This window comes from Muscardinus avellanarius, assembly GCF_963383645.1.
Source record: "Muscardinus avellanarius genome assembly, chromosome: X".
Lineage (NCBI taxonomy): Eukaryota > Metazoa > Chordata > Mammalia > Rodentia > Gliridae > Muscardinus > Muscardinus avellanarius.
This window is the reverse complement of record NC_137792.1, coordinates 74,309,713-74,332,903: the sequence shown is the minus strand read 5'-3', so window position 1 is coordinate 74,332,903 and position 23,191 is coordinate 74,309,713. Positions and strand designations below refer to the sequence as shown.

The 23,191-nt window shown below is 35.6% G+C and overlaps 1 protein-coding gene across 2 annotated transcripts in view; it reads right to left on the bottom strand.

Moving 5' to 3' along the window:
- MBNL3 (muscleblind like splicing regulator 3) overlaps positions 1-23,191 on the bottom strand; it is a gene marked incomplete at both ends in the record, with an annotated part of 70,260 nt that overhangs the window by 16,747 nt on the left and 30,322 nt on the right. For both annotated transcript variants that reach the window (XM_080718777.1, XM_080718778.1), the window contains one exon: positions 16,207-16,371. In XM_080718777.1, the coding sequence (XP_080574903.1) occupies positions 16,207-16,371 (165 nt within the window). The remainder of the gene's footprint in view (positions 1-16,206; positions 16,372-23,191) is intronic.

Sequence of the window (23,191 nt, the reverse complement as noted above, 5' to 3'; positions counted from 1 at the left end):
TTTGTTTTTGTGGTACTGGGGATTGAACCCAGGGACACTTTACTTCCAAGCTAAACTCCCAGCAATATTTTATTTTTCATTTGGAGATAGGGTGTCACTAAGTTGATGCAAATCTTACTAAATTGCTGAGGCCTTAAGCCTATGATCCTCCTGCCTCAACCTCACAAGTACTGGGATGACAGGCATGTGCTATCACACCTAGCATTACTTAACTTTAAAATATTCCCAACTTTGCCTCTTGTCTCATACAGCCTAAATATTTACTATCTGGCCATATCCAATGTACTTGTTTCTGGAGTATTCAAAAATTAAAATATCCCAATTTCTGGAGTAAAGTAGTAATTATAATATAAATGCATTGGTGGGAATTTAATATTTTGGTAATATTCTAAACATTGGAGAAATTGATCAATTATAGTATTATGATTTATAGCCCATAAGTTGTTATTCACTAAAATGTTCTTTTAAATAGCTATTAAAAGTAAGAGCTCAACTATTTTATAGATCACGACTCAGCCATTAACAATGTGGAGATAGTGGTTGTAATACTAAAAAGGTGAAAATTTAGGAGCTACTACATATTCATCTGAAAAGATTCTGAAAATTACTTTTTTATTTTATTTATTTTTTTATTTTCTTTTTAATTTATTTTTTTATTTGTGCACTGTATTCATACATCATAGTGGGATACAAACTTTTGTAGACATACATGCACACATCGCCCAGTCAGCCCCCACCCGATCCCCACCCCATTCCCTCCCTATCCCTCCCTCCCATGCTTGGCTTAGTGGTTGACATCTAGTATTATAGTAATTTATCCAAAATTAAAAATGATAATCTCACATAACAGTTTCATTTGTCTGATACCAAGCTTTTGATGACTGAAAAGTACTTTTAAATAATAAAAGAATTAAATAAAAAACAGAGTCTTATATATTTCTGTGTTGATAGATAGCTTGGCCAATTCCTTATCTTGGCTATTGTGAATATTACTGCAATAAAAATAGAAGCACAAGTATCTCTTGAATGTAATCATTCCAGTAACTACAGTCTACTACAATTTATGATATATGTCAAAATAACAAGAAGAGTTTGAACATTCCCAAGCATAGAAAATGACAAATGTTTGAGGAAAACATACTGATTACACTTATCTGATCATTATGATCTGTACACATACTGAATTACTATACAATAACTGTACCGAATTATACTGAATAGTTGTACTAAATATGTAAAACTATTATGCATCAATTGAAAAGTTAAAAAGAAAAACTGTTTCTCAAATCAATGTGGTTTATACACATATTAGGGACACTAACAGTACTTAAAACATGTTATTTGTCAGGCTAGTAAGAAGAAATAAAAATCAAATGTTTATGCTAAATCAATTTTAGTATCTTCCCCAAAGAATAGATTTATCTATTCTTTTACTTGGATGTTACCTTAATAACAACCAAGAGCAATGATTACTGATAGATGAACGCAAACTACGTTCAGTCACTTACACAACATCCTGGCCTAAAATCTACAAAGTAATTGGGCCTGCCTTCTCTGAGCTCCTGTATAGAGGTGTTTGAATAAACATTTTCCTTTATAGAAAGTTAAACATTTGGTAACAATTTGTTAACTTGATTTAATACCAGAAACATAGCACTCTTAAATTTTACTAGCATTTATAATATCTACCTTTTATTGTGCATGTGTAATCATTTATATAGTATAAAAGGAAGTAAGTCTCTTTTTACCATCATCAGGTTCTTCTAAGCATAAGTTCAAAGCACACTATAATGCATACTTTGTTTCTATTCAACTTTTCTTAAAGCCAACTGAATAATCTTTGTTTCACAGTTCTTATTTGATCATTGCCACACTCTGAGTGATGTTCTGTGGGGACCAAAGTGGCTCACTACAGGAGGCCCACATAAACCTCAGGACTGGTCCATAGGTCCCTCACTAATTGAGAGTTAATTTTATAAGCAGATGCAAACTGATAGTAATGATGTTTATGTACTAGTCATACTTGTTAATAAATAGTAAGTCAATGTGGTTCTAGGAAGAGCTAGAAAAGAGGTTCAATGGTCTAAATTGAATAATTGTTCTGGCCTAGAACTGAATTATGTTAATTTTCAGTACTGGTGATCAAACTCAGGACCTTGTGCAGGTTTAGGCAAGCACTCTATCACTGAGCTACATACCTGACCCTGCATTTCTGATTTTAATAATCAATGTTGTATTCATGTAAGAGGAAGCATTAAAGATAGAAAGGTGAAAGAGCAATAGATTATTGTAGGTAAAAGAGGTGTGAAGAATGGCACAAAAGAGAGCATAAACCATGGATCAGATCTACCCTTATTTGTTAGAAGGAGAATATCCCACAAAATATATTTAGTAATAAACCTAATCAAGAAGTTAAAAGACTTCTACAAAGAAAATGATTAAAAACACTGATAAAAGAAATTGAAGAAGACCTTAGATGATGGAGAGATCTTCCATGTTCTTGGGTAGGTAGAATACATATCATCAAAATGGCCATTCTTCCAAAAGTGATCTACAGATTCAATAAAATACCCATTAAATTACCAAGGTTATTTCTCACAGACAAAGAAAAAAATCAGTCCTTAAATTCGTTTGGAACAACAAATAACCCCAGAATAGCAAAAGTAGTTCTCAGTAACAAAAACCATGCAGGAGGAATCCCAATACCTGACTTTAAACTATACTACAAATCCATAGTAATAAAAACAACATAATACAGGCACAAAAACAGATACATAGAACAACTGGAGCAAAATAGAAGACTCAGAAACAAATCCACACACTTACAGCCAATTGATTTTTGACAAAGGGGCCAAAAATAAACACTGGAAAAAAATAGCCTCTTCAACAAATTATGTTGGCAAATCTGGTTAAACATATGCAGAAAAATGGAAATAAATCCCACTTTCTCACCCTCCACAAGAGTCAATTTAGATGAATCAAAGACTTGGACATTAGACCAGAGACCTTGAGGCTCTTTGAAGAGGGCATGGGTCCAACACTGCAACACATACAAACAGATAAAAACTTTCTCAACAAGACCCCAAAGGCACAAGAAACTAAAAGGTGAATCAATACATGGGATTGCACGAAACTGAAGAGCTTCTGTACAGCAAAGGAAACTAACAAGAACCTCAACAGAGAGCCAAAATAATGAGAGAAGATTTAGCCACCTACTCCTCCAATAGAGGACTAATATTTAGAATATACAGAGAACTCAAGAAAACAGATAACCCAATCAAAAATGGGCAAGCAAATTAAATAGACACTTCATGAAGGGAGACATTCAAATGGCCAATAAATGCATGAAAATGCTTAACATCATTAGCAATCAGAGAGATGCAAATCAAAATTACCCTGAGATTTTACCTAACTCCAAATAGAATGGCAATTACTCAAAACACAAACAACAACAAATGCTGGTGAGCATGTGGAGAAGTGGAAACTCTTAATACATTGTTGGTGGGATTGCAAATTAGTGCAACACTTTGGAAAACAGTATGGAGGATCCTCAGAAAAATGGCAACCAACATACCATATGTTCCAGCAATACCACTTCTGGGTATCTACACAAAAGAAAGGAAACCAAACTACCAAACTATTGCATGCATATCTATGTTCTCAGCTGCACAATTAGCCATTGCCAAACTATGGAATTAGCCAAGATGTCCATCAACAGATGAATGGATTATAAAACTGTGGGATATGTACACAAAGGAATTTTACTTAGCCATGAAGAAAAAAAATTACGCCATTTGCAGGGAAATGGATGGAACTGGAGGACATTATGCTAAGTGTGATTAGTCAGTCACAAAAAATAATAACTTCCTAATATGTGGAAGCTAGAGATAAAAAGATCCTAGGAGGAACTCTAGAGGAAGGAGGAGAAACCATAGATGAACAAATAAAGAGGCCTAACTGGGGGTGATAGGAAGGGGGAAGAGGGAAACTTCTTAATGTATATGATATATATTCACAAACGTATCAATGTCAATCACTAAACCAAACAAGAGAGGGAGAGAGGGGGTAGGGAATAGGGTAAGAATTGGGTAAGGGCTAAAGTGATGTGTGCATGTATGCCTCTAAAGTCTTGTGCTCCATTAAGATATATGACTACAATGCACCAATTAAAAAAAAGGCTAGAAATTATAATGGAGTACCTAACTATAGATTGGGACAGGAAGAGAGCTAATACTTCTTCCTTTGGCAGGCAGTTTGAAACCTAAAAAAGCAAAATAATTTTACCTGTTTTGAGGAGTGAAAAAGAAAGAAATCTAAAAAACATGTTGGTAATCTCAATGCCATAATAATTCAATTAGCTTTAGTATTCCAGTAGAAAAGGATAACTTTTTTTAAAAAATTAAGTTTGTGGCATGGATTATGGTGATTATTTACAGGTATTCGCTCTTCTCTAAGTTTATCAAACTGTATGAAAAGAATATATTCAACTTTTTGTGTGTCAATGTGCCAGGGTCCAGCCCTAGCAGAGTTGGGGTTCGTGTGTTGATGAGGGGGGAAACCGAGGCCGATGAAAGAAGAATGACACACGAGATCAAATCTTTCTCCCTTTTATTCCGGATTTGTTACAGTTTTTATACTTTCTTTGTTGGCAGAAAGCAAGAGCATAGTCATGCAAGCAGGATTGCCAAGGACGGGAAAAAGTTATTATTTTCTATAAAGTTTAGGGCAAGGGTGCCAGACATAGTATGATTTGTCTCACTTCACAAGGCTGTTTTAAACTTAGTCTTATACAGTGGTTCTAACTAAGGTTAGTTTGAACTTATTGTTTGGCCAAATAACTTTATCCTTGGGAAAGAATCTTTGTTGTCTGAGTCTCTCACAAGTCGCTGCCCATCGATTTTAGTTATAATGCTTATAAATAAAATTCCAATTATACATATTAATCCAAATAATCCTAAAATAATTTTATGAAGGAATTTTATGAAGGAATTTTATGAAGGAATTTTTATGAAGGAATTTTATGAAGGAAGTATGCTAGACATACTTCATGGGGGATCTACGCCGTTGCGGATCCCCTGATCGAGCTTTCTCAAGATCTGAAAAAGATGCGGTAGCATCAGTGATACCTTGATTAAGTAGTTTTGTTTTAAAATTAAGTTGTTGGCTTAGGGTATATCTCAGTGGCAGAGTGCTTGCCTATTATGCAGGAGGCCCTAGGTTGCATTCCTACCACTGGGGAAAAAAAAGTTTAAAAATTTTTAAAAATCTATTTGTTATCTAGTTTAACAGGGTTTGAAACAAAATGTGAATCTTGAGGAGAGGGTGGGAAAATATAAGTAGATCAAGAATCCACAGGAAACCTAGATACTCCAAACATCTAAATGCAAGTCCAGGATAAATGGTTGCTAACAGTTAAAGTGATCAGGACTTGGACAATTACAATCATCACCACTATCACCAACAAAAAACAGTAATCAAACAAAATTTTGTATGGCTATTCAAAAGATAACTTTAGCCTGCCTGGTGGCGCACACTTGCAATCCCCGTGCTTGGGAGTTGGGGACAGGAGGATTGCGCAGGTTCGAAGCCAACCGCACTGGCTTAAGAGACCCTGTTTCCAAATAAAAAAAGTATGAAAAATAGGTCTGGGAGTGTAGCCCAGAAGTAGAAGGGTTTCCAGGAACCCCAGTACCACACACACACAAAAAGATAACTTTATTATGGTAAAATAAAATCCCAAAGCTATAAATATATGGAAGATCAGATATAAATCAGAAATAAAGGGGATCAGAAAAATACTCATTCAATGCCTCATAAATAGTTCACAAATTTCTGGAGCGTAAAGACTGTTTCATGTTTATTGTTTGTATATACATTATGTCTGGTACAGAGTCTATGCTTAATATTTACAGAATTGAATGAAGATATTCCTTATATATTCTAGTGATATTGTAACTAATTTTTAGTTTACCAAATACCTAAGTCCTATTCAAAAATCAGAGTGCAAAAGAAACAAAAGTAGTTTCAAAAGTAGTAGCATGATGTACATTCACAAACATATCAAAGTCAATCACTAAGCCAAACATGAGAAGGAGGAAGAAGGGAAGAAATGGTTTGGGAATAGGGTAAGGGATAATTGGGTGATGTGTGCATGTATGTCCCTACCATTTTGTACTCTTTATGTATGACTACAATGCACTTATTGGTGCATTGTATTACAAAAGAAAAAGTAGTGGCAGAGATACTGAATCAATACGTCAGCTTTTTTCTCTTCTGAGGAAGACTTTAAGCAGATGGCCAACCCCAAGTTAGCTTTTGAGAAAAATAGGTAGTTTTAGATCAAACAGTATGAAAAACACAGGATATGCACTTATTGGTGCATTGTATTATAAAGGTAGTGGCGGAGAGATTGAATAAATACGTCAGTTTTTTTTTCTCTCGTGAGGAAGACTTTAAGCAGATGGCAACCCCCAAACTAGCTTTAAAAAAAGTAATTTTAGATCAAACAGTATGAAAAGTACAGAGTATTTTATAATACATGAAAAAATATATGCATGATGTATATAATACATTTATAAGTTATATAATGATAAAAATCAGTGTAACTGGCATAACTACTATCTTAAACAATCATTTTTGGTGCAATTTCTTTAAGCTAATTTTGAAATACACATTATATTATCATTAACTATAGTCACATTACTGTGTAATGAAGCATCAGAACTTATTTCTCCTAGCTACAACAAGTTTATACTCATTAGTTAATTTCTCTTGTCATCCCTTTTACCCTTCCTCCCCTTATTCTCTGATAATCACTGTTCTATTCTCTAAGAGAAGACCTTTGTAGATTTCATATCTAAGTGAGATCATTTGGCAAAAAGTGTAACTTTTATTATGAAAAATTGTATGGTTAGAGGGCACTAGAGATTTACTAATACTTCTGGTATCCACAGAATGGTCAAAGAGAAAAAAATATGTAAAGGAAGGACTTAAATTAGTATTAAACAAATATTTAAATGCTATTATGGGAAATTAAGAATGTTAAGGTGACAACTTTAAGATTATTAGGTAAGAAGGGCATAGTAGTGCTCGCCTGTGATCTCAGTACTTGGGAGGCTAAGACAGGAGGAGCACAGATTCCAGGCCAGCTGCAGCAACTTAGCCAAACTCTCAGCAAACCAGAAAGACCATTTGAAAACAAAAAGTAAGAAGGGCTGGGGTGCACCTCAAAGGGGCATTCTAAGTCCCCACACACACATTAAAAAAAGATTATTAGATGGCTGGGCAACCGCAGGTTTTAACATGAGGTCTTCTGGTGGCCCTCCAACTGAGGCAGTACTGAATTATATCCACCTATGCAAGAAGATGTCTTTGATAAGGAAAAAATTAATTCTTTATCATTGAGATTTTTGAGCATTGGTTTAGTTTGTTGTGGTTTTACTCATCCTCTTTCAGGGGAAAGTATTTTCACAAAGCCCTCCAAACTCATAGTCTTCATCTCAATTGTGATCAACAGCAAGTCATTTTAATATGCTTTTAGTGGTGCATTCTAGTTTCACATCATAATGTATACCATGTTTACAGTGAAATACATGCACACAGTACTTGGTGCCCCCCTGCTGACTTCCCATCTCCCCTTTTTCCCATATAGAATACTGAGATTGACATTGGTATTTTCACATATGTACACATAGCCGATGGTAGTAATTTCTTCAATGAACCTCTTTTCCCTCCTCTTTCCTAGACCACTTCCCTGGCTCCACTGATTTGTCTCCTCCATTATTTGGAGTCCCTCTGGTACCCCCAGTACTCCCTAACTTCCACATATTATAGAACATATATGACACTTCACTTTCTAGACTGGCTAATGTCACTTAATATAATGTTCTCCAGGTCTTTCCATTTTTTTGCAAATGTCATAATTTTGTTCTTTATTGATGAGCAGAATTCCATTGTGTGAATATTTCATAATTTTATAATCCATTCATCTGTTGATAGACACCTAGGTTGGTCCATAATTTGGCTATTGTAAATTGTGCTGCTATGAACATGGGTATGCATAGTTTACTATAGTTCTCTGATTTCAGTCCCTTTGGAAAGAGACCCACAAGGAGAATTCCAAACAGCAAGTCATTTTAAGGTAGCTGGCTGACAGTTTAGACTGACACCAGGAAGAGTAAAGCTAACAGGACCCCACATCGTCTCATTAGTACCAGGTTTAACTGACTGAGCTAACCAGACCCAGAGGAAGTGGACACAAAATGGACCAAGAAGAGATAATGTCTAATTTATTTAATTGGAATACATGAAGGAGAGTAAAGGGAGAATGTTGAGATTTGTTACTATCAAAGGAACTTATTACTGTAAAAGATTATCACCTACAAATTTCCTCTGGCTGCAAAAGTGTAGTACTTTCAATTAACTTTTGAAACAAACACATTTTACACTCCCTATTGACAGAGTTTGAGCAAGGCAGCAAATCCACTGCTAGTGGATTTATTTTACTTTAATATAAAAGGAACTTTAAGATGTGTGACATGCAAAGTCACAGGAAAAGGACTTGAATGACTACTTTGGGCCAGTAATTGCCATTAGGAGTGAAATAAGGATCTGTGGGACCTGAAGCTTAGACCACTGGGTTTAGTAGGGTGCTATTAGGACAAAAAAAGCTATTTCAAATTTTACAATCACCTTTTTTTGTGCGTGGTACTGAAAATTGAACCCAGGGGCTTTCCACCTCTGGGTTATAACTCCAGCCCCATTATTTTTATTTTTATACTTTTATTGGTGCATTAAAATTTCCTACTTTGTATTTTAAAACAGGGTCTTGCTAAGTTGCTGCAGGCTTCACTAAGGTGCTAAAGCTGGCCCGAGATTCTCCCATCTCAGCTTCCCAAGTACTGGGATTACAGGTGTGCACCACAATTCCACCTGCCACAAACACCTTTTAAAGACAGTCTTAGGGCCCATCTCAGGGCCTTATAAGGAGATTGAAGAAGGCCAAACATGGTGGCACATGCTTGTAATCCCAGCATTTGGAAGGCTGAGACAGGAGGAATGCAATACGCAGAGAGCATCAGCTACTTAGGCCTTTTGCAACTCAGTAAGACCTTGTTTCAAAATAAAGAATAAAAAATAGGACTGGGGATGTCGCTTGGAGGTAGAATGCCCCTGGGTTTCATCACCAGTACCACGAAAATAAAAAAGAAGAGGATTGCAGAAATGTGGGGCCCTGAACTTCCATTGGCCTCTGGGAATAATGTTTGTTAAGCAAATAAACAAATGTCAGTTGCTGTAACTTGAAGTAAATCTTATCTTTCAGGAAATGTAGCGAAATTCAGGTGAATATTTGATCCTATACTAAGCATGCTAAGCACACTTGCGGTGTGATTTGGTCAATCTCAGTCAATGTGGAACTTTATATGATAATGACAATCATAATTACATTAAGAGCACATTAACCTTACATAGGATTACATAACACCTGTTTTCTAGACTTGAACATTTTGCAAAAATTACAGAACATTTAATGTCAGCACACTGAGATGGAAAACCAAATGGTATCATTTATCATCCCATTAATAGGTAAACTGTAAAGCTTGCAGCAGAGCCTTCATTAAGGTATATGATAACTTCTATATTATGAGACCACTAAGCGGGAACATATCAGATGTATGCATTCAGTTTAAAATGACTGCGGCCGTGGTTGCCTCAGTGTCCCTAGTCAGTATTTCCTGAATTTCCCCAGAAAACTATAAATAGATATGTTTATAGAACTGTAAGACTGGACTTTGGCACCAGGAATATGTTTAAATCTTTATTTATTTATTTTTTGGTGGTACTGTGGTTCCTGGAAACCCTTCTACTTCCGGGCTACACTCCCAGACCTATTTTCATATTTTTTGTTTGGAAACAGGGTCGCTTAAGCCGGGACGGCTGGCTTCTAACCTGCACAATCCTCATGTCTCCGCCTCCCAAGCATGGGGATTAAAAGCGTGCGCCACCATGCTTGGCATTAAATCTTTGATATTAAAATAAACCAGGTACTTTTGGGTGGATAAAGTAATTTTTGTCCTCACCAATATATATGCCCTTCATTCTGAACCAATTTGTGAGAATCCTGCTGATCTAACTGCCACTTAGGGCCACGTTTCTGTCATCATGTCCCCCAGTAAATCGAAACTGCCCTTTGTATAATCCTTGATTTATCTGCCTTATTAGTTCATGGCACCTTTAGTCCAGTCCTCACACTAGGAATAGGTGGTTCAAAACAACGGACAGTTTCCTTTTCCATTACAAACTTCCTGACCCACCATTTTCTTAGAAATTATTAGTAAAAGGATCATGACAATAACTACTCTTTTTTGTGGTATTTGGGGTTGAACCCAGGAGTATTCTACCACTGAGCTGCACCTCAAGTCCTACTTTATTTATTACTTATCTTTTTATTTTGAAACAGGGTCTTGATAATTTGGTGAGGGCCTTGCTAAATTGCTGAGGCTGGTTATGAACCTGTGATCCCTGTCTTAGCAGCCCAAGCACTGATATTGCATGCATGTGTCACCATGCCCAGCTAATAACTGCTCTTTGTAGTATAAATACACAAGTGGGTAAAGTGAATTTACATGAACTAGAATAATTGTAACTGTAATACAAATTTTAAAAAATAGAAGGACATAGTGGCATAAGCATGTAATCACAGAACTTGGAAGACTGAGACAGGAGGATCACAGATTCATAACCAGCCTCAGCAATTCAGCAAGACCCTGTTTCAAAAAATAAGTAAATAAAAAGGGTCGTAGCTTAGAAGTAGAATGTTCCTAGGTTCAACCTACAAAACAAAAACAACCACAAATTTGCAAAACATACTATATGTTGGTGTGGGAAGCGGATTATCTTACTGTTTGTTTTGTTTTGTCTTGTTTTGTTTTTTTCAGGTCTGGGGATGGAACCCAGGGGCATTCGACCTCTGAACTACACCCTCTGCCCTATTTTTTATTCTTTATTTTGAAACTGGGTCTCACTGAGTTGCAGAGGGCCTCACTAAGTAGCTGAGGCTGTCTGAGAACTAGGATACTCGTGTCTCAGCCTCCCCAATGATGGGATTACAAGTGTGTGCCGCCACGCCCAGCTATCCTACTGTTTCCAACTCTTAAATCATTCAATTACTTATATCCAAAAATCAAAGAATAAATATATTACAATTTTATTTCCAGTCACTTAAAACTGTTACATTCTAAGGTTTCACAGAGTAATGTACTACCTTCTTCCTCTTATTTAATTAAAGAAGATAATATAAAGACATTGGAGTCTAAATAATATTTGCAAATACTTAGTCTACCTTCCTTCTTCCTATGTAATTGAACTGCCTAGTTTTTTTTTTCTTTTGGTTCTGCAATGTTCTATCACTTTCATTCCTTGTTATATTAATGCCAGATAAACATATAATCTGGTTTCTGAGAAATATACTTGGTAAATAGAATTACAAAAATGATGTAAAAAGATGGGCAGGGGCTCCTGACAGACATCAGATTTCAATCTGAGATAAAGAAAAACCAGCAAGTGGAACACTTGTTCATAGCTTTTGTTGCTTGAATTACATCACTTGGCTACAAGAATGAAAGCCATGCAACACAATAGCACACACCAGTGGATTTAGCACACACCAGTGGAACCTTGAATGTGCTGAACTAGCACCATCTGTATCAAAGTGTCAGGTGAATTGACTCCACAAGTCAAGTACATCTGTGTGTCAGAATCTGCTTCCATGGGAATTGTTACATTCAAAAAGAGAAACTAAAGACATTTCTCAGATATGGAGAGGTCCATATATGAAAAATGTTAAAATAAAATTATGTTAATTTGTTAAAAACCTTATAACATCATATCTATTTTAATACTTCTATCTCATAGGTAAAATTCCTAGTTGAGAGACTAAAAAAAATTTAAACTTTTGGTTCGCTTTAAAATTATTCAGTGTGTCTACTTTTCTTAACATTGTTCAAAGTGCCCATGTTTGCCCTTTTTTGCTGTGAACATTAGAAATGATTTCTCTTAAACTACACTGAAAAAATACTAGGGAGTTACATCCTTTGTTTCCCTTGCTAAAAATTCTTAATAAAGCCAAAACTTTCAGAGGTGGGATTTATACTAGCAAATGTCAGTGCAGACCTGTAAAATACAGTGAACAAACTTGCCTGCTACAGAAAGCATTCCACCCAAATTGACTAGGTGTGGCTTTTATTCATTGTTCAGTCACACTGACTATAATCTTGTTCTTTAGCTCCTATCCCATTTAAGTTGACATTTCCTTTATCTAGGGGCTTATAATAAGCAAACCGTATTTCATTTTGCAAAGACAGATATGCTCTTCTGGTATGAGAGAAAGAGAGAGAGAGAACACAAAGTGTGCTCTGTAGAAAGACTTAAAGCTCAAGCTATTGACACAAATGGGTCTTAACATGCTATCATCCAAAAATATAAAGACTGGAAATGTTTTAAGTAAAAGCTGGACTATCCTATGGCCAAATTTCAGATTATTGGTAAGGGAGGTGATTAAGAAAGATAGAGCATTATTTGGAGGAGAGTAGGTAGCAGGGAAATTAAGTAAAATTCTATGTGATTTCTGAAATAATATCAAGATCCAGATCCATAATAAATTCTTCCTTCTTCCAGATCAGCTACTAAATGCTACTCAAAATTGATCACACTAGTTCAATTACAGCACACCTACAAAGCTCCTTCTTAGGATGTGGAGGAGAAGCCTAGCATGCATCTTGGGTCATTTTTTTACACACATAATACCTGCAGAAATTAATCTTTTATCAGTTTACCACATCACAACAGCTATGTTTTAATAATCCATGAGGTAGATAAACAATAACTAATTGTTCCCTTGGGTATTCTGAGTAATACCTTGTATCTTATGACATGCCATAAAATAAACTGTACTCCTGTGGGTCCTATCAGTCATCATCTGCAGTCTGGAATCTGAAATTACCATAAATGAAGAAAAAAATGAAATGTATTCTATTATAAAAAGTATTGAGAATCAAATTAGAAAGTACAAACAAGAGACTAGATGACTGAATGAATTTCTTATTAGATTCTAAAAAAGTCACTTCTATTTCTCCAGTTGGATCCAGCGTGATCAATTACATGAAGGAACTGAGACTTAGAATGAAGACCCTAGCAGAGTTTGCATAGCAGGTACATAGTTGACTTTCCTCTCCCCTTGCTTTCTGATTCCCTGAAAGAGGGCGTTTGACTGATGTCCTGAAACTTTCCCTTCACCTTTGAAAAGATATTTGCTGTATCAAGTACTATAAGATATGCTTGGCTCAGGTGTTTGATAATAAAATCTTGCTCCAATCCCTGACTCAGTTTGAAAGTAGGACATCTCATGAGAGGCTGGGAGCAATAATGTTTACTTGTTACAGTCATCTTTGACCAACATCCTTGTTTCCTCTACACTAGCCTCTAGCAGCCACCTTTTTATTCTATGTTCCCATGGTTCAAATATTTTAAGATCCCACACATAGTGATATCATTCTGTAATTGTCTTTTTCTATCTGTCTTATTTCATTTAGAATAATGCTCTCCAGCTTAATTCATGGTGTCTCATTTTACAATGTATCCAGATATCACATTATCACATTGTACATCATAAATATTCTTAAATATATATTTTATTTTTCAATTATACCTCAATAAAATGGTAAAAGGTAAAAGCTTTCCTTGTTTATTCCCCATGTATTCATGTTTTATGGACTCACTACACACATTCCTACTCTGTGGTTTTATTCATATTATTCTCAGTATCTAGGAGCCATTCTCTTTCCTGTTACCTTAGAAGGGGAAGAAGAATTATGATTCTGTAGTATAGGGAAAACTAGGAAAGAGTTTTAACAAGGGCTTTAACCATGTAAAGTATTAGTGAAGGTCAAAGAGGAGCTTTAAAAATCCTCCTGGTGACCTGAGAATTAATTTATCAACATAATCAGTACTACTTTCCAAGGAAAATATTTTGGCAACCTAATTGTGCAGTATATAGAATCTATTTTGCCTAAATCTTTCTAGACATTCTGGAAAAAGAATATCATGGTTCAAAAGGTTACTTACTCATTAATGCTCCACCCACCTGCTTTGCATTTATGTATACAAACAAGTATCAACATAGATCTCCATGAATTATGAAAACCTACTTTATAATAGACAGGCTTTGAAAAGAGCAGATTATGGTATTCTCACATTTTCATTGCATTTAAGTAGCATATACAACTTTCATCTTCCAGTATGTTTATTACATAGTCATTGATGACTAGGGTAACAAATGAAGGTAACAGAGCCCTTTGAAAAAGTGATATTGTTAGTGATATAAAAAGCAATTAGGTGCTGGGCATGGTGGCACATGCTTGTAATCTCAGCATTTGAGAGGCTGAGATAGGAGGATCACAGTTCGCGGACAGCCTCAGCCACTTAGTGAGGCCCTTTGAAACTCAGAGAGACCCTAATTGAAAATAAAGAATAAAATGTAGGGCTGGGAATGTAGCTCGAAGGTAGAAGATCCCTGGGTTCCATCCCCAGTACCGCCAAAAAAAAAAGTGATTAGGCTAAAGTTAAGAGTAGTGGCACATGCCTATAATTCCAGTACTTGCAAGGCTGAGGCATGGGGATCACAAATCCAAGGCCAGCCACAGCAATTTAGCAACACCTTCTCTCAAAATATTAAAAAAGTCTGGGGAATGTAGCTCAGTGATAGAGCGTTTCTGAGTTAAATCCTCAGTATTGCATTAAAAAAGTAGGCTAGCTGGAATTACAATGATATCATTAAGTTAAATTTGGGACCTAAAGAACCAGTGCAGAAAGGAGACAGTTTTTAATTGTCCCTGAGAAGTGTCAGACCAGAATGCAACTTTACATTTTAAGGTATCAGGACAACATTGATTTTCAATAGGACAATATGAACAGATAGCGCTTAATTACTTTTTAAATGATCCGTTCAGACTCAGTGAACCACAAAAATACTAGATACTTGCCTAGAATGGCACCATTCATTTAATTTCTGTGAAGAGAAATTCTGTAGCTATTTTAAGGGATACAACCACTATCAAATACTTGGAGAATAACTGAGAGATGTCCATAGATCAGAGACAATAATAGACAAAATTAATGCAAATGCACTGTGATATCTGGGATCAGACATTGAAATAGGAAAGGCATATTAATAGAAAACCCAGTGAAGTCTGAATAAAGCCTGAGGTTTGTTTAATTGTAATAATGTGAATGTCAGTTTCTTGCTTCTAATAAATCTACCATGGTACTATGAGATATTAACTGTAGGGTAAGCTGGGCTGGGGCTCAGTGGTAGAGTGCTTGCCTAGTATGTTCAAAGCCCTGAGTTCAATGTTCAGTCCCCAGCACCATTCACACACACACACACACACACACACACACACACACACACACACACTACTGTGAGGAAAATTGAGTGAGGTGTAATATAGAAACTCTCTGTACTGCCTTTTTAGTTTTGCAAATTAATCTAAAATTATTTTCAAAATAAAAAGATTTTTATAAAGAAACAACTACCAAACTATCAAAGAACAGAGAACTTTGTTTGAATTAATGTCCTCGATTTCAAAGGTTTCCATGTAATAATAATAATAGAACTTTCTCTTCAAGTTAAAATGCTTCTGCTCCTTATTAATATTCTTCTGGAAACCGAACTCATGCATACATGCAACTGGGTTTTAAGTCCAATACACCTGATGACTCCTTTCACATGCACAGCTCTGAAGTGTCAATTAGTTTATGAGCTATATCCTAAATCCTGTGGTAATTAACTTCCCAAAGGCCCTGCAAGGTTATTACAATATAGATATATATGTTTAAAAATGAACACCTGAGCTGGGTGTGTTGGCACATGCTTGTAATCCCAGTACTTGGGAGGAGGCTCTCCACAACTTTGTGAGACATTGTTTCAAAATAAACAATAAAATCGGAGTAAGGATGTAGCTCCAAGGTAGAATGCCCTTAGGTTCAGTTCCCAGTACCATAAAAAAAAAAAAAAAACTTGCTTGGCCCTGCGGGTGTAGCTCAGTAGCGGAAAAATTGTTTAGCTTGTGCAAACCCAGAGTCCAGTCCTAGGCATCACAAAACCCAGAATATGCACCAGCAATTTTCAAAGACACAAATGTAACTTACAAGGGATGATATTTGAGCATTTTGGAGCATGAGCTGCATTTGCTGGGCGAACATGGCTGCCGCAGTCTTCTGTTGAATCAGATTGTTACGTCCATTAATCTCCAGCTGCGTTTTTAAGTGTTGAGGAGGGTGAAGGTACTTGCAGTTTTCTCGAGTACACCGACCCTAATAGTGAATAAGTAGACACATTTTCATTTACTATTTCTAAAAATCTGACATGGTTAAGAAAATATGAGCTTATTTATGAAGTTCTTATGTACCAAGAACTTAAGTACTTCACTTGAATTAACTCACTTAATCTTCACACCCACCCCATAAAACTGATACTTTAATAATCTGTATCTTCCATTTGAAGAAACTGAGAATAAGAGAGGCTAAGTGATTTGTGCCTGTTTACGTAGATAGAAAGTGCCCAAACCAGCTGGCCACTGTCCTGCACACTTGTAATCTCAGTATTTGAGAGGCGGAGACAGGGAGGATTACAGATTTGAGGTCAACTTCAGCAACTTAGTAGACACTGTTTTTTTTATTTTTTTATTTTTTTTATTTTTGGTGGTACTGGGGTTCCTGGAAACCCTTTAACTTCCAGGCTACACTCCCAGACCTATTTTATACTTTTTGTTTGGAAATAGGGTCACTTAAGCCAGCACGGCTGGCTTCTAAGCTGCGCGATTCTCCTGCCTCCACCTCCCAAGCTCGGGGATTACAAGCATGCGCCACCATGCCCGGTGTGGACACTGTTTTGAAGTAAAAAAAAAAATGAAGTAGAGATAAGGGTATACTAAGAGGCAGAATGCCCCTGGGATCAATCCCCAGCACCATAAGTAAGCAAGTAAATAAATCAGTTAAAAACTATAAAATATTTTTTCTTTTAGCCACTCTGCTCTATTTCCATATGCATCAAATTGTATTTGGATCATAAAATATTAGGAATAGCATATCATAAAATTTAAATGAAAGCTATATCTTTAGATTAAATCATCCAACAAATCATACATGTTTAAATTACGACTTAGAATTTGGATCTAATTGTACAAATCATCAAAAAATTCAGGAAAGATACTTTTACAATCACACTCATATAACTTTTGAACTCCATTATTTAGGGCAATCGATGCTGCAGTGCTCTTTTTCCCAATCTATATAATATGAAAAAAATCCTGATATCCATTGATATTCTGTTATTCAAATAATAAATTTATCTGACAATAAAATTTTATTTATCTGACAGCTATATTGTTTTTTAGGTTCAAGAAACAATAGCCTTGTGTTACTTAGATAACTCAGACAAATTATATTTTAGGTTTTCAGCTATTTAAATATTTTGCTTATGGTTTAAATACTTTGAAGACAGGATATGTCAGTTCCATAGAATTAAATATGCCTTTCTGTTACCTGAATGCTGACACTCATTATGGTGTTTACCATGTAGTAACAAAGAATGTCACTAGACTAGGCTGTTTATCATACTGTCATAATATGACCCATTATTGTGTTCAGCCCATGAGTAGTACATGTAGCAGCTAACAATTGTCTCATTTGGGTTGCCAAGTCCACTATAATCCTTTTAAGACATACACAATTGAAAAACTATTTTTTCCCACAGGTGCTGATTCTTTACAGTGCCTGAAGTTATCAGAGAAGGAAACAGGAAAAAGAGAGGAGAGAGAGAGAGAGAGAGAGAGAGAGAGAGAGAGAGAGAGAGAGAGAGAGAGAGAGAATGCAATTCTTTTTTTACACCCTAGAGTGCAAGTTGCTAGGCTACTTGAATTCCCAGGAGAAAAATGAGTTAGTTTACCAAGTGCTTTCACTGAACACATGCTATACATTTTCCTTATTTATAATGCCTAAAAAATGTATGTAGTCACTTTTCCATATTTAGTCTTCTTGTGTGAAAACGTTCCTATCATTTCACTGAGAATCAAGGTGTGTCAAAACTATTATAGAGCCCCATATAATACAAATCCAAATGCATTGCTGCTATTCAATTTTGGAGGGGGTCCTCAATATTTTTAAAACATTTAAAAAATACTTTAATTTTTTGTGGTGTTGGAGGTTGAATCCAGGGCCTCATGCATGCTAAGCAAATGCTCTACCACTTATCTTCATCCCAAGTCCTACTTATTCTAATTTTCAATGACACATAATAACTGTACATATTTATGAAATAAATATAGTTTAATATTTCAATATATATAAACAAGTTGTAATGATCATATCAGGATAACTGGTCTATAACCTTGAACAGATCACTTCTTTGTGCTTGGAACATAAAAATCTTCTCTAGTTAGCTATTTTAAAATATATAATTTCAATTATAGTCACCTATAGTCACCTATTCCCCCTATCCAACTGTACCCCTGTGCCTATTTTTAGATCACAGAGACTAGTGTTTTTCTTTCTATTGTTTTACTTTCCTGGCAATTAGCTGAGTAAAACAAACTAAGCTTGAGTAATTAAAACAAGTAAAAAGTAGCATTATCCCCCCCCCCGTACTGATGATGGAACCCAGTACCAAGCTACACCCCCAGTTCTATATTTTTTATTCTTTATTTTGAAACAAGTTCTCACCAAATTGTAGAAAGCCTCACTAAGTAGTTGAGGCTGTCCGTGCATCGTGATCCTCCTGTCTCAGTCTCCCAAATTGCACTATTGTTTATTTATGGCATATGTCCTTTTGTTTCTACTATCAATTTAGTGTGTTTTATTTTTTGGACTGGGGATTGAATTGGACTGAATACAGAGATGTTCTATACAGAGTTATATACCCACTATTCCCATTCTCTTTTATTTTATTTATTTATTTTTTAATTTTGATGCATGGTCTCACTAAATTGCCCAGGCTGGCCTCCAACTTGAGATCATCCTATGACTGACTCCCAAGTACAGGGATTAGGGATAGATGCCAGTGCACCAGGCTGATTGCTTTAGTTTTAATAAAAATTAAATTATTTACCAAATATAATGTATTTATTTCAGTGTACCTTTGTATTTCTCTGTGAATCCTAGGAAAAAGGAATGTATTGGTGATATGAGTGGAGAATGATATTCATTATCTGCCTGACTTCCTACAAGTAACTTGGAAATATCTATGTAATCTCAACACTTATAAGGACTATAAGGAAATCCTCATGTGTTCTAAAAAATAATAAAGTGGTATTTAGCTCATTAATGTGGCCAAAGGTAAACCATAAATTTTGGTTTACACCCACCATATCTTGTAACAAATCAGAGCCTCAAAAGTTTTGTACCTATATCCTCTACCCCCCACCCACATAACTGTGGTTATCTGGCTCAGAATTCATACCTTAGAGGAGGTATGGCACTTGGTGACATCCACCAGCAGGCATGCTAGTTTATGTTTCTACTCCTGGGTTCTTCTCCCTCCTTATATCCTTCTCTCTCCCCATATCCTAACATCAAACATTTCCCCAAGGTTGAAGACTAAATCCTCTACTCTCTTTTTTCATCTCCTTCCTGGAGAAATTAAATTATTCCAGAGTTTCATCCAACCTTGCAAAATAGTTCAGATCTTAAATCTCTCTCCATCTGACCTCTCTTCTGAATTTTTGTCCTTTGTATCACCAGTTGCAGTCGCATTTGAAGATCCTGAGCCTAGCCAGAACTAAATACCATCCATACCCCTGACCTTTCACCTCTTTTTCCTATCTTTCATCTTGCCTTACACACATATATTCTGGACCATTGCACCAATCACTGTGCTTTGGGACAGTTACATAGCAGCAGTGATTTGGCTGCTGCTTAGCAGGACTGTCAAGCTACTTGGATAGTTTAAGACACAGAGCCATAGAATACAATTTGTAACTCCTCTGCAAAAGCAAATTAGCATACACAGCCAAAGAATAAAATTCGTAACACTTCTGCAAAAAAAATAGTACAAACAACCATAGAATATAATTTGTAGTTCCTCTGCAAAAATGTAAATATGTATAAAAACAAGGACAACAAAAATGTAAGAACTATCTTATTCAGATACCAAACAATATATTAGTTTAAAAAAGAATAATTTGGATTTCATAATTTGTTGCAGTTTAGTATCATTTACAATGAATATAATCAGAGAGAGAGAAAAAAAGAGGAAAGGGAGATAGGGAATACAGCATATTTGACACATTTTCTATCAATTCAGTTTAGGAAACTGAACTTGCCTCCATGCTTTTATATCACTCTTCCTTACATAGAACAACATTTCTTAAGTGTTTCCTTGGGAAACTAATGACATTTTTCAAAGCAAAAACAATACATAGAAATAGAAAAGAAAAAATTACACTTTAAAAATTACATCAAGTTACGCTATAAAACTAAAGTATGGAATATGAGGCAGTAAGAGATTTAAAGAAACATATTCATCTTAGTCAAGAAATTTTACTTGATTTAAAAAGCATTCCTTTTTGAATGACAGAACCCATAATTTAATTCTATAACAATGCAAACGCATAGCAGTACCATCTTAGCAGCGATGATTCCTTGATTTAAAATAAGCTTATCAAATAAAAAATCTACATTTTCTATCAAAACAATAAATGAGACCAAATAACTTGATATCTCTGTTATCTGTAAAATAGAATTTTACAAAAGAAAATCAAGCCCCTTGTAATTTTCCAAAAGAACTTTAGAACTCAGGATAACGTGTATTTATGTGCAGAACACTTGGTGATAATAAACCTTCTCAAGATAGCATCCATTCTTCAAGAGACTCAAAGTTACCCACAGGGCAAAATACTTTAATTGGCATTGTAGGGGGTAAACTGCTTTTTTTTTTTTTTGAAATTCAGTAACACCTGCTTTTCATCCTTGCAGGGGAGGATTTTGTATGGAGTGTGGAAGGGGAAGGACTATCCTAACACCCATTATTCCTGTCCTTTGGAAAACCAGTGACCCTGGACTGGAAAATTTCCAGTGATTTCTTTGGGCCAGTTAAGCATTCTGAGCCAGTCACAAAATACCCTGTCACAGTGAATTTATAGCAGCCCAGAAACTATGTTGGGTTTGAAAAGTCACCTCTGAGGTTTTTCTAGCTCAATCAATGGTGTCCCAAGTACTCCTTTCAATCTAGACCTGCAAGATCAAAACTGTCAACTCTAGTGCAAAGTATAAGACCATGTTATAAAGGATTAATAGATATTATACCTATGACAGTTGCCACCCTTTAACAGAGCAGGCTATGTCCTAAAATAGCTAAGGCTTTACAAGACATGCAAATCAGTACTTCTTTCTCTCTTTCCTTCCCCCATATAAACATGAAAATAAGGAAACATTAATGACATTAGAGTGCAAATTCATTTATGCCCGAATTTCTTTCTTCTTTCATTGTGTTTTGTCCTTACAAATGTCATTTTCATTGGAATTTTCTGTTACTCAATTAAGAAAATACCAGAGTGATTTAATAGGACAGTAGTTCTCTGCTGAAGTAAGTACTCCCACACCCTAGCATCTTCCAGTGGCCTTTTCTCACCTATGTCTTTTGAAATGCAGCAGTGAGGGAAAGAATGGCCAAAGAGATTTCTGAACCAAATCTCCATTAAAAAATGGAAACAGATGAAGGAAAAAGTTGCAGGGCATTTCTGGAATCTCTTATATTCAATATTCAATCTATTGCCATATTCTTACCTTCAGGTTTTCCACAAATGAATACAAAGTCTTTGACTAAGATAGAAAAGTAGCACTGTAGTGATTAAAATCCTACCTACCTCTAAGGGAGTTAAGAGAATGAAGGTCTCTCTTATAACAAGACTTCTCAAGCACTCCCTGGTAGGAAAACATGGTGAAAAGTACTTTTTATGTTCCTGAGAAAGCTCTAACCATCCATCAAAATAAAAAAAGGACCCTAGGAATCTAAAAACTACCCTTTGTCAGTCACAGTATCTTAAGCTGTTTGAAAAATTACTTGCTTCTTTAAATACATTTGGAGTTATAGGGAGGGGAAAATATCAAAATATCCTCTCTCATATACAATTATAACTGGATTACATTTTAAAAGCCATAATTGCACTGATCTGCTTGACTACCGAGACTTAAATGTTAAGCACACCACTCAGTTGATGGGTATTATATTCTCTGTGTGTGTGCATGTGTGTGCATGTGTGTGTGTGTGTGTGTGTGTGTGTGTGTGTGTGTGTGTGTAGTGCGGAGATTGAAACCTGGAATATTCTATCTCTGAGCTACACCCCCAGCTCTATTTTTCCTTTTTTGTTTTTTTACACAGTGTCTCACTAAGTTGCAGAGAACCTCACTAAGTTGCTGAGTGTGTCTGTGAACCTGTGATCCTTTTGTCTCAAACTCCTAAATACTGGGACTACAAATGTGAGCCAACAGGCCTGGCTTAGATTAGGTATATTTTGAAAAAAAATTGTTATTCCATTTTAATAAGCATATGTTAAATGAAAAATCTTATTTATGTCTCCCACTGTAATATACTTATGTGTATATATACAGCTTTTCAGAGGAAGTAACAGTGATGTTAGGATTATAATAATTGGCACTGAATTCTTATAACCATCACAGATTTATTAAAATCAAGGAAAAACTTGGAAGACGTAATGTGTGTCAACATTGACATAAACTGGTTATCAGCCAGCTATCAACATACTAATGGCAACTTTCCACTTTCTTTCCCTTAGACTTCTGTCCTTACCAAAATAGATTAGAATCTGCATCATTTTTCTCCTCCAAATATTCTATTAACAATAAGTATTATGTACAAAAACATCTTTAAAATTCTGCATACAATTTTGTTTTAATTTGAGAAGCCAGCAGTGTATGGTAGCTCACACTTGATATCCCAGTCATCTGGGAGGCTGTTTCAAAACAAACAAACAAACAAAAAATAACAAGAGCTGGGAATATGCTTCAGTACTAGAACACAGTTGAGATTGATCTGTAGTCACACACACACACACACACACACACACACACACACACACACAGCAGGTAAGAAACCTGGGTATAAGTCTTAACATATATT